Source organism: Lepidochelys kempii, chromosome 1, assembly GCF_965140265.1.
Source record: "Lepidochelys kempii isolate rLepKem1 chromosome 1, rLepKem1.hap2, whole genome shotgun sequence".
Classification (NCBI taxonomy): domain Eukaryota; kingdom Metazoa; phylum Chordata; order Testudines; family Cheloniidae; genus Lepidochelys; species Lepidochelys kempii.
Genome location: NC_133256.1, coordinates 320,871,285 through 320,887,188, shown reverse-complemented (window position 1 = coordinate 320,887,188; position 15,904 = coordinate 320,871,285). Strand labels below are relative to the sequence as shown.

At 41.5% G+C, this 15,904-nt stretch overlaps 1 protein-coding gene across 6 annotated transcripts in view; it reads left to right on the top strand.

The window, feature by feature from the left end:
* GRAMD4 (GRAM domain containing 4) overlaps positions 1–15,904 on the top strand; it is a 146,990-nt gene that overhangs the window by 52,299 nt on the left and 78,787 nt on the right. For 4 of the 6 annotated variants that reach the window (XM_073328371.1, XM_073328369.1, XM_073328368.1 and 1 more), the window contains exons 3-4: positions 10,801–10,921; positions 12,709–12,732. In XM_073328371.1, the coding sequence (XP_073184472.1) occupies positions 10,801–10,921; positions 12,709–12,732 (145 nt within the window). The remainder of the gene's footprint in view (positions 1–10,800; positions 10,922–12,708; positions 12,733–15,904) is intronic. The other 2 variants (XM_073328373.1, XM_073328370.1) reach the window with 1 other exon arrangement.

Below are 15,904 nucleotides of genomic sequence, written 5' to 3'. Positions count from 1 at the left end.
CACAACCTCAACATGAGTCAGCAATGTGATGCTGTTGCAAAAAAAAAAAAAAAGCAAATGCAATTTTGGGTTGCATTAAACAGAGGCATAGCATGCAAGTCATGGGAGGTTATAGCACCACTCTACTCGGGTCTGGTTAGGCCTCAGGTGGAGTACTGTGTCCAATTTTGGTCACTAATATATTAGAAAGGGTGTAGAGAAACTGGAAAAGATCCAAGGACCAATGACAAAGATGATCTAAGGGATGGAATGCAATCCATATGCGCAAAGCCTGAAGGAACTGGGTATATTTCGTTTGGAAAAGAGGCGATTAAGGAGGGACATGATAGCAGTCTTCAAACACTTGAAAGACTGTCTAAAAAAAGATGGAGAAAAGTTGTTCTCTCTTGCCACAGAGGGCAGGACAAGAGGCAATGGGTTCAACCTACAGCATAGTTGATTTAGATTAAATCTCAAGAAAAACTACTTAATTGTAAGAACATTAGCAGAATGGAACAGACTGCCTAGTGAAGTTGTGAAAGCTCCTTCACTGGAGGTTTTCAAAAGGAGGCTGGATAGCCATCAGTCTTGGATGGTTTAGACACAACAAATCCTGCATCTTGGCAGAGGTTAGACTAGATGACCCTTATGGTCCCTTCTAACCCTATCGTTGTATGATTCTGTGGATACCAGTGAATGAGAATCAACCTTTTTTTGGGAAAATTGATTCAAATTAGTTATTTAAATCAAAGTTGTTGATAAAAATCACTAATTTAAATCAATTCACCCTGATTGTAACCATGTTGCCTCTCAGTAATCTTTGTGATAAACTAAATAGATTGCGCTGTTTAAATCTCTCAGTGGATGGAGAAAATGCCTTACCTTGAATAATTTTTGTGGCTCCTTTCTGCACTCTTATGTTTCAGAATCCTTTTTAGGAAGTGGACATCTGAACTGTACGCATTATTCCAGTATCTTTCACTAATGCTGTATATGGAGGTAAAATCACTTCCCTACTCCTATTCACTACTCTGCTGTTACATATCCAAGGATCGCGCATTAGTCCTTTTTGCCATGTCATAGTCTGAGCTCATGTTGAGTTTGTGCACTGACTCCTAAATCCTTTTTAGAGTCATTACTTTCCAGGGTACAGTTTCTCATTCTGTAGGTATGGCTTGCATTCCCTTTTCCTAGATGGACAGTATAACTTTGCATTTGGTTGTATTAAAATGCATTAAAACATTAGTATTGCTGCTTTGTTTGGTAAGATGCAACCTGTTATAGTGGCTCAGGCTTCAAACTGGAAACAGCAGATCTGCCTTTTATTCCTCAGCTCTGCCACTGACTTGCTGTGACCATGGCCAATGTCTTGACTTCTGTGCCTTAGCTTTTCCTAGCTGTGAAATAAGGTGGTAATGCTTATTCACCTTTGTAAAACTTTTTGTGTCCAAAGGATGGAGAAAACATTTTACAGTGCTAAATGCTGTTTAATGGGATTAATTGATATTTGTGTGCAAAGGAACTGTGGGCAGTTTGTTTGTTGATAATTCATATAGTCTCTTGGAAAAACCAAGGTTCTGTGCAAAACTTATTAAGAACCTGCATTGAATGGACAAAGTGAGACTGCAAATTGATGCTGCTACTTTGTCCTTAACTGGGTACTCTTTTGTACCTGGCATGTCATCTGAAAACACAATGTACCCAACTTACAATGAAAGTCCACCACCTGACTCCTAGGATTAAATCTGACCGAGTTATTGTAGTGTATAAAATGTGTAAAAAAATTAATTGTTGAGCATCACTTTAAATTGAACCTTTAACATTACTGTCCCCAAACTATTTCTACATTGCTCTGAAGATGCAAAGCACCATGTGAATGCTACTAGTTCTGTAAAATGTCTTTCAGTATTTAATATCTAAACTAGAATAGTATTAGATTTTTGGGGTTGTGTGGCATGCAACAGGGTCCCTAGTTTTAACTTTTTGCTGTTCTTCAAACTCTGGAAATAATTCCAAATTCTACATGTTAATTCAGAGAGTTTTACCAACTTACCCACTTTTCCTTTCACTCTTCTCTCTCTCTCTCTTTTTTTTTTAACACATCCCAGAGCCCTTTGTTCCAGACACACCGTTCTTCCAGTCAGAAGTACTGGGCAGTACTTGCCTCCCTTTATAACTAAGGCCACTCTTTGGATGGCCAAGTAGGTTACCTTGAAATGACAAGTGGTATTATCTCCCAAGGGCTTGGTATGCTGCCTTGTCACTCGCTCACATGTTGTTGCCCTCGGTAATAGGAGACCAACTTAAGAATGATGTCAGTATCTAAGAAGGGTTTCTTTAGGTATGTTGGCAACAAGAAGAAAGCCAAGGAAAGTGTGGGCCCCTTCATGAATGAGGGAGGCAACCTAGTGACAGAGGATGTGGAAAAAGCTAATGTACTCAATGGTTTTTTTGCCTCTGTCTTCACTAACAAGGTCAGCTCCCAGACTGCTGCGCTGGGCATCACAACATGGGGAATAGATGGCCAGCCCTCTGTCGAGAAAGAGGTGGTTAGGGACTATTTAGAAAAGCTGGACGTGCACAAGTCCATGGGGCCGGATGAGTTGCATCCAAGAGTGCTAAAGGAATTGGCGGCTGTGATTGCAGAGCCATTGGCCATTATCTTTGAAAACTCGTGGCGAACGGGGGAAGTCCCGGATGACTGGAAAAAGGCTAATGTAGTGCCAATCTTTAAAAAAGGGAAGGAGGAGGATCCTGGGAACTACAGGCCAGTCAGCCTCACCTCAGTCCCCGGAAAAATCATGGAGCAGGTCCTCAAAGAATCCTGAATGCAGGTCCTGAAGCACTTACATGAGAGGAAAGTGATCAGGAACTGTCAGCATGGTTTCACCAAGGGAAAGTCATGCCTGACTAATCTAATCACCTTCTATGAAGAGATTACTGGTTCTGTGGATGAAGGGAAAGCAGTGGATGTATTGTTTCTTGACTTTAGCAAAGCTTTTGACACGGTCTCCCACAATATTCTTGTCAGCAAGTTAAAGAAGTATGGGCTGGATGAATGCACTATAAGGTGGGTAGAAAGTTGGCTAGATTGTCGGGCTCAACGGGTAGTGATCAATGGCTCCATGTCTAGTTGGCAGCCGGTGTCAAGTGGAGTGCCCCAGGGGTCGGTCCTGGGGCTGGTTTTGTTCAATATCTTCATAAACGATCTAGAGGATGGTGGGGATTGCACTCTCAGCAAATTTGCGGATGATGCTAAACTGGAAGGAGTGGTAGATACGCTGGAAGGCAGAGATAGGATACAGAGGGACCTAGACAAATTGGAGGATTGGGCCAAAAGAAATCTGATGAGGTTCAATAAGGATAAGTGCAGGGTCCTGCACTTAGGACGGAAGAATCCAATGCACAGCTACAGACTAGGGACCGAATGGCTAGGCAGCAGTTCTGCGGAAAAGGACCTAGGGGTGACAGTGGATGAGAAGCTGGATATGAGTCAGCAGTGTTCCGTTTTTACCAGGAAGGTCAATGGCATTTTGGGATATATAAGTAGGGGCATAGCGAGCAGATCGAGGGACGTGATCGTCCCCCTCTATTCGACATTGGTGAGGCCTCATCTGGAGTACTGTGTCCAGTTTTGGGCCCCACACTACAAGAAGGATGTGGATAAATTGGAGAAAGTCCAGCAAAGGGCAACAAAAATGATTGGGGTCTGGAACACATGACTTATGAGGAGAGGCTGAGGGAACTGGGATTGTTTAGTCTGCAGAAGAGAAGAATGAGGGGGGATTTGATAGCTGCTTTCAACTACCTGAGAGGTGGTTCCAGAGAGGATGGTTCTAGACTATTCTCAGTGGTGGAAGAGGACAGGACAAGGAGTAATGGTCTCAAGTTGCAGTGGGGGAGGTTTAGGTTGGATATTAGGAAAAACTTTTTCACTAGGAGGGTGGTGAAACACTGGAATACGTTACCTAGGGAGGTGGTAGAATCTCCTTCCTTAGAAGTTTTTAAGGTCAGGCTTGACAAAGCCCTGGCTGGGATGATTTAATTGGGGATTGGTCCTGCTTTGAGCAGGGGGTTGGACTAGATGACCTCCTGAGGTCCCTTCCAACCCTGATATTCTATGATTCTATGATTCTAAGATACACATAAAACAAGCAAGTACATTAGCTTACAGTGCAGTTTTGCAAGCCTCACCTGACACTCTCTTCTTATCCTAAGCCAGTTAATCAAACTCTGGTTTTCTTCATTCTCCATGGCTAGGTGCTCAAAATTAGCTGCAGACTCAAATGTTCAGACGCTCATTTTTGTACATAGTATTTTGATTGTACTGAACTTTTTGTATTTTTAACTCCTTTAGATTTATGCTTCCTAGAAAGTGTATCATATATTGAAGGTGTCCTAGACATTGTGCAAAGTACATGGCAAGAAAAAATACCAGATGACTGAACTGTGCCATTTACCATAAACCAAACCATCAAGCCAGGCAAATTACAACTACAATTACCCTCCTTGACCAACAGTGCACAATATTCACCATATTAAGATATATTTATATTAAATAAGAGGCACCGTTGTCCAATAGCTAAAGCACAGGATTGGGAATGAGGAGGCCTAGGTGCTCTGGTCAGTGAGGGCAATGGCCAACATCTTACACGTCTTTTATCATTTCTTTAAATAATAGTTTAAGATCTCTGCTTTGGATGTTCGATGTGAATGAGTAAAAAATGAGACATTGGTGGAATATAGCCTTGAGTAAGTCTGTTGCCTTTTACTCCTGGGGGAATTCTGCGTCACTGCGCTTGTGCAGAATTCATGTTCCCCACAGATTTCTTTGCTTCCCTGCAGAAAAATGACTCCTGAGAGGGAAGCAAAGGGAAGCCGCAAGAGTGGTCCTGTGCCCCATCCCTGGCAGTGCAGGCAGGTTGGTTTGGGCAGCCAGGGCAGCCAGTAGAGACATAAATCACCGCCAGGGCGAGGGGGGATTAGGGCTGGGCAGTCGTGTGTGTGAAAGAGAGAGAGAGAGACTGTCCGTCTTGCTCGCTGTTGCGGCACACTCGGCGTGGAGGGGTAGGGCTTTGAGGTGTCTCTGAAGAGGTAGGCGTGGGGCAGGCTCTGTTCCCTCAGGCAGAGCAGAATGTAGCAGCCTGCCTGCTTAATGAATTGTTCCCATTGTTCTTAGTGAATTCCCCCAGGACTATAAAACAGGTGTAAAAAATTTTAAGGCTCCTTTACGTTGCTAGGGTGATGTAAAGGAGCCTTATTGTAAAGGACAGTGTGGCCTTATAAATACTTATGGTGCTTTAGTGATTAGAATTGGTCTAAATGTTTGGACTGAAAAAGTTTCCTATCAAAATGTGCTCCATGAACTGTTTGCTACTGACCTTTTTTGAGATGGTCAGTAGCCAGTATAAATTGAGAGTTTGATTCCCCAGCCCTCAGTTGCCTATGATGTAACACTAAGCATATGGCTGCATATATTTGTTGACTAATAACTAGAAGTTAAGGGGGTCAACATGAGCTCCATTACTATTAGAGAAAGGGGGTTTGGTGATTTCCTCCAATGCTCCCCAGTCCCATTCTCCATCCATTGTATTGTAGTTTAAATAGATGACCAAAATAATTGAAACCAGCTTGATTATATTGTACAGATTATAATATGCAGAATTTGCAGAATTTTAAAATATTGTGCACAGAATTTTTAATTTTGTGCAGAATTCCCCAAGAAGTAGCCCTTAAACTTGTGTATTGCTTTTAATGTAATGCATTGCCAACTACCATTCTCATACTTTGTGACTGAGTGGTGTCAATATCCTCAGTATTAAACAAGCAGAAGACACATAGTTTCTGGTTTAGGGAGTTTGCAATATGAATTTGAATGCAGACTGAAGCTGAGAGTTGCTTACTGTGAAATGCTTTTGTATGCACTACCCTTTAAATCCTGAGTTGGTGGGTTACTGCTTCAAACCACAGAACTTTGGTGGTGATCTGAAGCATGTGTGCCACTATCTTCCTTCGCGCTACTCCCTTCCATTGCTGAGCCGTCACTCTCTTGGCTCTTGTGATGTTGTCATTTCAGTAGTTGTCAGAAAGTCTTAGACCTTGTCTTCACTATAAAATTTAATTGTGTTCAAATGTTAACTACCGTGATGCTTCCTACAACTCTGTATATAGGAACACTTTGTGGTCAGCATCATATCAACTAGTCCTAATTTTGTCCGGGCTAGAGAGGAACTGAACTGCCTAATGTGAGAAATTAGCAGAAAACTATTCTGCTTGGGAATCTCTTTCCAGGCTTTTTCTACACATCACAAAGATGCAAGAAGGGGCATAAGCCTGATTTCTGCCTGCCTCCCTCTTCCACTTCCTTTTTAAAGTGAGCAATTTTCCTGCATTTGGCCACACTGGCAAACCTTGCTAACTCCTTTGTATCCTGGATTACTGGTAGCTTTGCTTCCCCCTTCCTGGTTGCTCCCAGGCATTCAGGGATATATTACGTATTTGATATGAATCCAATTTTGAGATGTACTTCTTTTTAAACTAAGAAAAATTAATCCCATGGTGGCTTCCAGAATCGCATGGAATTGACTTTGGTGGAGTGATTGAATAGTGGGGTCTGGGTTGTAGCTCTTCAAAAGCAGTGTCCTTAGAGATTTCCTGATATGGTTCTGCTGGCCAGTGAATATTTCTGCTTGGTATGGCATCCTGTTCTGTGACATTATGCAGTTTGATGTGTGGTATGCTGTGGTACAGTTCCTTAAACAGCCCTGTATTATCTCTTTTACACTGGGAGTTGAGGATCTGTCACTTGCAAGTGCTTGATGCCGACTACATAACTGATAGCTGATGCTTAAGGGTGTGGCTTTTTCACACCCCTGTGCACTGTAGCTATGTTGACATAAGTCTTAAGTGTAGAGTAGACCTGAGTTTCTTCAGATGTCTTACAAATAATAACAAATGAAGTTTTGTAACAGCTTTGTAAGTGTACTAGATGATTCATATTTACAGATGAGGAAACTAGCCAATAAGATAGTTTTCAACAATGGTTTTAAACAGGTTGGATTGATTTTTAAATTAGTGATTTAAATCACCAAACAGGGAACCTTGATTTGTAAATCATAGACTTTAATAATTTTCCAAAAGATGGGTTGATTCTCATTGGTTAATAACAATTCAAATATGTTGCTTTTCAACTAAATATAGCCTTTACTCTACATTTGGGGCTTCTTTTTGCTAGCTAGGAGGATATATAGTATCTACACACACCTATATAATTGCTTAAATAACTTAATTTACATGTATTGAGATTTTTAATTTTTACATTTTTATTAGAAAATGGTGAATGATTCATTTCTTATTTACTAGATTAATATCTTGAGACTTGTGTCAAGCTCTACTAGGATTGAAATTCAAATTCAGTTAATGATCAAAAACAACTGTTTATTTTTATTTTTCTAATTAAATAAAGCTAACTTAAAGTTGTTGGATACATAAGGGAAATCATTTTTTTGGCATTGAAAACTGATTTACTAAACAAAGGAAGTATTATCTGTAGTTTAATATATTGAAATGCTTGTTTCTGGTAATCATGTCCTTCCGCAGTTTAGAACTAGTAGATCTGATCCTCTTACACTTAGTTTTTATTCATAGATTGGAAGAGGAAAACAACCTTGCCTACTTCTTAAACTTCCAGGTGACATTACTTAACTTTTGAATGAAGTAGTCATTGAACTGAACCAGTTGAATAAACTGAAATGAAGAAAATAGTCTCTCTGAACCTGCAGAAGAGGCTAGTGCTATCAAAAGCTGGGTTAGCACTTCAGCAAATTCTGGTTCCTGTTGTCTGACTTTCTTTAAAACTTGGCAGAAAAATGTACTGTTTAAGTACAAAAATATTAAATGATTTTAATAGATTATAATAAATGTAGGCCTTAACATAGGTTACCAATTTCAAATTTAATTTTATATTTTTTTAAAAGTAACCTTTGTTTGAAGTTAAAAAATCAGATTTTTTTTTAATCATCAATTTTTATCAATCCTGATTTGAAATCTTGTAAGAATAGAATCTGTTATATTACAGTTCATTAGTGTGAAATTCAAGTTCTGCATCTTTATAACTCCAAGAAAACATGTACATTTAATAAAATGGTACTGTGATGGTTCTTGAGGTACCCAGGACTGAGAGTCAGGTTTCATGGAAAAACACCTGCTCAGCAAGGTATCTCTTCAGTGAATGGATGCACGGAAGGTCTTTCTCTTCTCTTTCACATACTGAATCAGTCTTTTGTTTCTGTTCACTAAGGGCTTGTCTACATTACCCGCTGGATCAACGGGCAGCAATCGATCCCGGGGGAGGGGGTGGGGTGTCAATTTATCACATCTAGTCTAGACGCAATAAATCGACCGCCGAGCGCTCTCCCGTCAACTCCAGTACTCCACCAGGGCAAGAGGTGCAGGCGGAGTCGACGGGACAGCGTCAGCCATCGACTTACTGCAATGAAGACACCGCGGTAAGTAGATCTAAGTACGACGACTTCAGCTACGTTATTCACGTAGACAAAGTTGCATAACTTAGGTCGATTTCCCCCCTCCCCCCCACCCTAGTGTAGATCAGGCCTAACAGGGTTCGCAAACTTCTTAGACTAGGAACTATGTGTCTTCTGCTTCTGAGGATATTGACACCACTCAGCCACAAAGTCTGTTATAATGTTTCTTGTTACCTTCAAATGGCTTTGATTGTTTACAGTTAGTTTTCCATTGACTGTTCGGGGATGGGGCAAGGGTAGGCGATTGAACCATATATTACAAAATTGGCCTGCCAGGGAGGGGTAACAACTCCCTCCCGCTTGAAAGGGTCATCACCGACACATGATTCCCTGGATCACTCACCCAGGATCATAAGGGTATAATTTTCAACAGTTACATTATTCCTTAAATATTATCTCCATACACACATCTTGTAATTATTAAGGGTATTGATAAGTTACAAGCTTTCAGTAGAGATCTTATAAGCTACTCCTTGTGGATAAATTATCATGAAACAGTATATTAGGTGTAGTGAGTTTCAGGTCTGATATAGGACTTGATCATAGAGAACAGTGAACCCTTTTGCCTGTTGGCACCAATGGGCCTCTGTGTTACAGGTACATTGACAGGGTACTTAAAAAGTGTAAATCATTCCTAACAGTGAAAATGTATATGCTGTGTATGTTGTGAATAAATCACTGATCTGCTTTTAAAACTTTTGGATGACATACAAAAGAACACTTTAAAAACTAAATACTTTGTTTTTAAACATTTAATTTATTTTAAAATTTAAAACAGTTCTATTAACTTGCTGAATTACTTGACTATATTTAGATCATATTATATTAATTCAGTTACTGGATTTTATTTTTGTATAAAATGTTTCATTTCTTTCAAAAGTACTCATGTTCTCACTTGAGTTCTGAATGTATACAGATGACTAAACCATGGGCTAAGAATAAAAAATCACCTTTGCTTATAAAATGAATAGTATAAAAGCTTGCATCTGGTAAGCATTTAATACCAGGAGTAGCTCCAAGAACTTGCACCCAAAATCAATCTATAGGGTTTGTACATTGCTAGTTGTGAGTGCACATGTTGTTTTAATTAACTGTCTTGCAAAACAGAAATCTGTCTTCCTTGTAATTTAACAGACTTCTATTTCCAAAAATGTAGCATACTCACCTGACTTTTACTATGAAAGTACATCTGTTCCTTTGTTGTTTCACTTTGTGCAAGCTGCTGCTGCTTCAGTTGGAAGCCATGCATTCTTTGATTTTCACATTCTGCAGTATTTCCAGTGCTTAGTTTATGTGGCCACTGCTGGTAAAGATGATGATAGATCACCTCCAAAAGATGCAAGAGCCTAGAGTTTTTGTCCTGCAGCATCATCTTTTGGACACTACCCACATTCATTTAAAAATGAAACAAAATAGCCCTGCTGGATTTTTATTGCCTTTCTTGCATCAGGATTGTAGATTTTCTTCTTTCAGGATTATGTCTTGATGCTAAAGTATTCACACATATGTGAGAGAGGATTTTGTACAGAATGGTAGTCAGTGCTTAGAAAATCTGTTTTTGTTAGGTAGGGCTTGTCTGTGCTACAGGGGATTACAGCACTATAGCTATGGAACTGCAGCTCTGCCTTTGTGACACCATAGTGTAGACATACAGTACCGCAACTGAATTAACTCCTCCTGTAGTAACTGCACTTCCCTGAGCAACAGTAGCTAGGTCAGCAGAAGAATGCTTTCATCAACCTTACTGTGTCTGCACTGGGTGTTGAGGTCGGCATAGCTGTGGCACTCAGGAATGTGGCTTTTTAACAGCCCTGAGAGCTGTAGGTATGTCAAACTAAGTTTTAAGTGTAGACCAGGACAAAGATTGTTGCTTGTGTGCATATTGGATTTTCTTTTGTTTTAATTGGCCATGTGTCAAATTAAAAGGAAAGGGGCGTTATTTGAAATGCACCTTCAGCCAGCAGGAGGGAAGTGAAATGATCATCATGTTGCAGCAACTATAGAATCTTTCTAGGCAAACACACTGAGCAAACCTGTTTGAGGGAGATGATGTATGTTTGATCAGCTGTTATTGATTCATTTTCAGTAATTCTAATGCTGAATAAGAGCGTTGCTGAGTTGTTGGCTTCAAATGCTTACACGTTTTTTCACACAGCTCTTTGTTTACTGTCTTTTAGGTAAATTGAAGTATTTAAATGACGCTTCAGGGAGAAGCTTCCTTCTGAGTTGTCAATGTTTTTTTCTTCTTTCCCCCCCGCCCCCCAATCCTTTTTCATAGGCTGGTCCAGGGACCATCAACATGGCATCAGGAGTCCAGGATTTTAACAGAACAGAGTCTGATAGATTAAATGAGATCAAAGGTCACCTGGAAATCGCCTTACTGGAAAAACACTTTTTACGTAAGTAATAAAGAATGCTCTTGAATAAGAAATGTCCGAGCTTATTGAAATATGGCTTGGTGTACATGGAGAGTAGGAAAATATGGAAAACCTGTTTGGCAGTGGCTGAGTTTTTTTGGTGCATGCCGTCTGTCTTTGGGTTTGATGCAAGATGTGTACCACATATAAGGTGGTCTTCAGAAAAGTGACAAGGTGTATTTTTTTGTTTTTGTTTTTGTTTTTTTTTTAAAAAAAAGCCTCATCAGAATAATTCAGAGTGGCGGTAGGTTTTTGAAAAAAATCTATTTATAAATTCGTAGGAAAAGGGAAAAAATAAGTGTTTCTTTCAAATATTTTATGTACTATATGCAGTTGGTGAATGTTTCATACATATTGACATCTGAGGGTAGCTCTAAAATAACAATGTGCTATTTCTTTCCCTTATCCTAGTAGCTTAATTATGGGAAGGGGGAAAGAAGATTTTTTTTTTTTAAATAAGTCAAATTAAGCATTTCCTTAGCAAGTGCTCTGCTTTGCCAGACACATCTTAAAATATGTATGTTTTTCTCTTTTAATTATATGGAAACTGTTACTAAATATAAAATGTTGGTGGTCCGTAAAGTAGCAACTAAATTAAATATAGGCATGAAAGAATTCCCATTCATACCCAGAAGTTATGGTATTGTGGAATAGAAAAGCTGTAGGAATCTGACTGCACTTCTATGTTAGTAACATTGGAGTTCAAATTTGTCAGGTAGTTACATTAAGACAAACATTAAGGATAGGAGTGAAAGGCAAACAATTCTCTTTTTAGCTGATATTAAGAAAATCTGTTCTTCTGACTGATCATAAAATTTGGTGCTCATGTATTGTTAAAGTTGGTGTTCTCGCTCAATTGCTTCCCTACAAGAGGCAATTTTAATGCACTTTTTTAAAACTTCAAAATATTAAGTTTCAAAGAAAAATAAAATCCCATGACCTGTCCCTGACTTTTACTAAAAATATGCATGATAAAATGGGAAGGGACTGCCCAGCCACCCCGCAGCTGCCAGCTCTGGGGCCCCCACCACCCATGGGGACTCAGCTCCAGGGTCCCTCTGCCTCCAGCAGCACAGGGGAACTGCAGGGTCCCCCTCCCCAGTAGCGGGGAGCTATGGGAACCCCCCTGCTGCCACTGCAGTGGGGAACTGCGGGGGGTGCCCCGGCCCACCCCACTGTGGCAGCCGGGGAGCTGCGGGGGTCCCCCTGCTCCCCACCCCACAGTGGCGGCCAGGGATCTGCGGGGTACTCGCTGCCACAGCTGCCTGCCACTGTGGGAGGCTCGCTGCCACAGCTCCCTGCCACTGTGGGAGGTGGTGGGACCCTGCAGCTCCCAGCCACTGGGGCTGAAGTCACAGAGGTCTTTGGAAGTCATGGATTCCATGACTTCCATGACCTTCATGACAAAATCATAGCCTTACTCATGAAATACAGATCAATTTCCCCCCGCCCCTTGTAAGAAACCCCTTGTCGTATTGCCAAAGCAGCAGCCTTGCTTATACTGCAGTGACAGAATCTTGTCCTGACTGAGGCTGGGTAGCAGCCAAATATGGATACAAAAAGGGGAGTTGTAGTGAAGAAATCACCAAAATTTTACATCTTAAAATACATTTCTAGCCTGATTATTCTAATCTGGCTGCTGATCTATTGTACTAGACCAGAATTTATTTTCCTGATATGGTTCCTTTCTCCTTTCCATTCCCTGCCCCCCTTGCGCATGCTCTCTAGCTTGAACAAATGCTAAGTGTGGTGTTGTGTTTTTTTTATAGATTATGGTATCAGCCCAGATAATGGTGAGCATCCCGTGGTACTAGCAGTGTTTGGTTGCCTCCAGGGGGAGATGCATGCTGAATAGAAGAATATGATTGAAACATGAAGTCTGTTTACTTTATCCTTGGAGGATAGATTTCAAAATGGAGGACGAGAGTGGGGCTGTCAAAAGTAAAATATAGAAAACTGTAAAGGGAGGCTTGTCATGCAGCTGTCTGCAAAATACATCTTGTATAAAGAGGGAATTTGATATTTTGAAAAGTAGGATAAATGGATGCTCTTTTCACCAATATATCTTAAGAGTCATTTATGTATAAACAAAAAGTACTCTTCCATTACGTCTCATTCCCATTTTCCCCAAGGAAGCCTACAAGAAACTAGTCAGCTAATAATGACAAGACAGGAGGATGATTGGGAGCTAGTTCATGAATAAACAAAAGGCAGCCCCATGGAACTACCAATATGTGTGCCAACTGTCAGCCTTTGAACCCTCTGTTTGTATCTTTTCCCTTCCTCCCCTTCATTACCTTTCTCCTTCCAGATTGTAAGCTAGTGTATTCTGGGCGCTACTGCATGCTGAATAATCATTCTGTTTGAACATAGAGAATTTATGGGTCAGTGTTCCCTCTAAGCCAGACAGCCGCCAAGAGTCAATCAAGTGCCGAGCACTTGATTAGCAGAGCTGTGCACATCCAGCGACTGTGTTCAGATGCCCCTTCCCCTGCTGCTCTGCAGCCACGTTGCTCTTGCCCTCTTCCTTGAAGCCCCTAGCTAGCTGCTTCTGGGACCCTCCTGCTCGCTGAGCAGAGCGGGAGGGGATGCTGATGTCAGGGTGTCTCCCTCCCCCCACCCAGGTACCCCATCTCTGCAGAGGGAGGAGGGACAGAGCTTGGGAGTTAGATGTGGCTGCTGCTGCTGAGGTCTGAGTGAGCCTTCAGACTGGTGAGTGCCTGTCTGATTAAATGTTTCAGAGTAACAGCCGTGTTAGTCTGTATTCGCAAAAAGAAAAGGAGTACTTGTGGCACCTTAGAGACTAACCAATTTATTAGAGCATAAGCTTTTGTGAGCTACAGCTCACTTCCTCAGATGCATATCGTGGAAACTGCAGCAGGCTTTATATATACACAGAGAATATGAAACAATACCTCCTCCCACCCCACTGTCCTGCTGGTAATAGCTTATCTAAAGTGATCATCAGGTGGGCCATTTCCAGCACAAATCCAGGTTTTCTCACCCTCCACCCCCCCACACAAATTCACTCTCCTGCTGGTGATAGCCCATCCAAAGTGACAACTCTTTACACAATGTGCATGACAATCAAGTTGGGCTATTTCCTGCACAAATCCAGGTTTTCTCACATCCCCCCCACCCCCATACACACACAAACTCACTCTCCTGCTGGTAATAGCTCATCCAAACTGACCACTCTTCAAGTTTAAATCCAAGTTAAACCAGAACATCGGGGGGGGGGGGTAGGGAAAAACAAGAGGAAACAGGCTACCTTGCATAATGACTTAGCCACTCCCAGTCTCTATTTAAGCCTAAATTAATAGTATCCAATTTGCAAATGAATTCCAATTCAGCAGTTTCTCGCTGGAGTCTGGATTTGAAGTTTTTTTGTTTTAAGATAGCGACCTTCATGTCTGTGATTGCGTGACCAGAGAGATTGAAGTGTTCTCCGACTGGTTTATGAATGTTATAATTCTTGACATCTGATTTGTGTCCATTTATTCTTTTACGTAGAGACTGTCCAGTTTGACCAATGTACATGGCAGAGGGGCATTGCTGGCACATGATGGCATATATCACATTGGTGGATGTGCAGGTGAACGAGCCTCTGATAGTGTGGCTGATGTTATTAGGCCCTGTGATGGTGTCCCCTGAATAGATATGTGGGCACAATTGGCAACGGGCTTTGTTGCAAGGATAAGTTCCTGGGTTAGTGGTTCTGTTGTGTGGTATGTGGTTGTTGGTGAGTATTTGCTTCAGGTTGCGGGTCTGTCTGTAGGCAAGGACTGGCCTGTCTCCCAAGATTTGTGAGAGTGTTGGGTCATCCTTTAGGATAGGTTGTAGATCCTTAATAATGCGTTGGAGGGGTTTTAGTTGGGGGCTGAAGGTGACGGCTAGTGGCGTTCTGTTATTTTCTTTGTTAGGCCTGTCCTGTAGTAGGTAACTTCTGGGAACTCTTCTGGCTCTATCAATCTGTTTCTTTACTTCTGCAGGTGGGTATTGTAGTTGTAAGAAAGCTTGACAGAGATCTTGTAGGTGTTTGTCTCTGTCTGAGGGGTTGGAGCAAATGCAGTCCTTGCCTACAGACAGACCCGCAACCTGAAGCAAATACTCACCAACAACCACATACCACACAACAGAACCACTAACCCAGGAACTTATCCTTGCAACAAAGCCCGTTGCCAGTTGTGCCCACATATCTATTCAGGGGACACCATCACGGGGCCTAATAACATCAGCCACACTATCAGAGGCTCGTTCACCTGCACATCCACCAATGTGATATATGCCATCATGTGCCAGCAATGCCCCTCTGCCATGTACATTGGTCAAACTGGACAGTCTCTACGTAAAAGAATAAATGGACACAAATCAGATGTCAAGAATTATAACATTCATAAACCAGTCGGAGAACACTTCAATCTCTCTGGTCACGCAATCACAGACATGAAGGTCGCTATCTTAAAACAAAAAAACTTCAAATCCAGACTCCAGCGAGAAACTAAGAGTGGTCAGTTTGGATGAGCTATTACCAGCAGGAGAGAGTTTGTGTGTGTATGGGGGTGGGGGGGATGTGAGAAAACCTGGATTTGTGCAGGAAATGGCCCGACTTGATTATCATGCACATTGTATAAAGAGTTGTCACTTTGGATGGGCTATCACCAGCAGGAGAGTGAATTTGTGTGTGTGGGGGTGGAGGGTGAGAAAACCTGGATTTGTGCTGGAAATGGCCCACCTGATGATCATTTTAGATAAGCTATTACCAGCAGGACAGTGGGGTGGGAGGAGGTATTGTTTCATATTCTCTGTGTATATATAAAGTCTGCTGCAGTTTCCACGGTATGCATCCGATGAAGTGAGCTGTAGGTCACGAAAGCTCATGCTCAAATAAATTGGTTAGTCTCTAAGGTGCCAGAAGTACTCCTTTTCTTTTTGCGAATACAGACTAACAGGGCTGTTACTCTG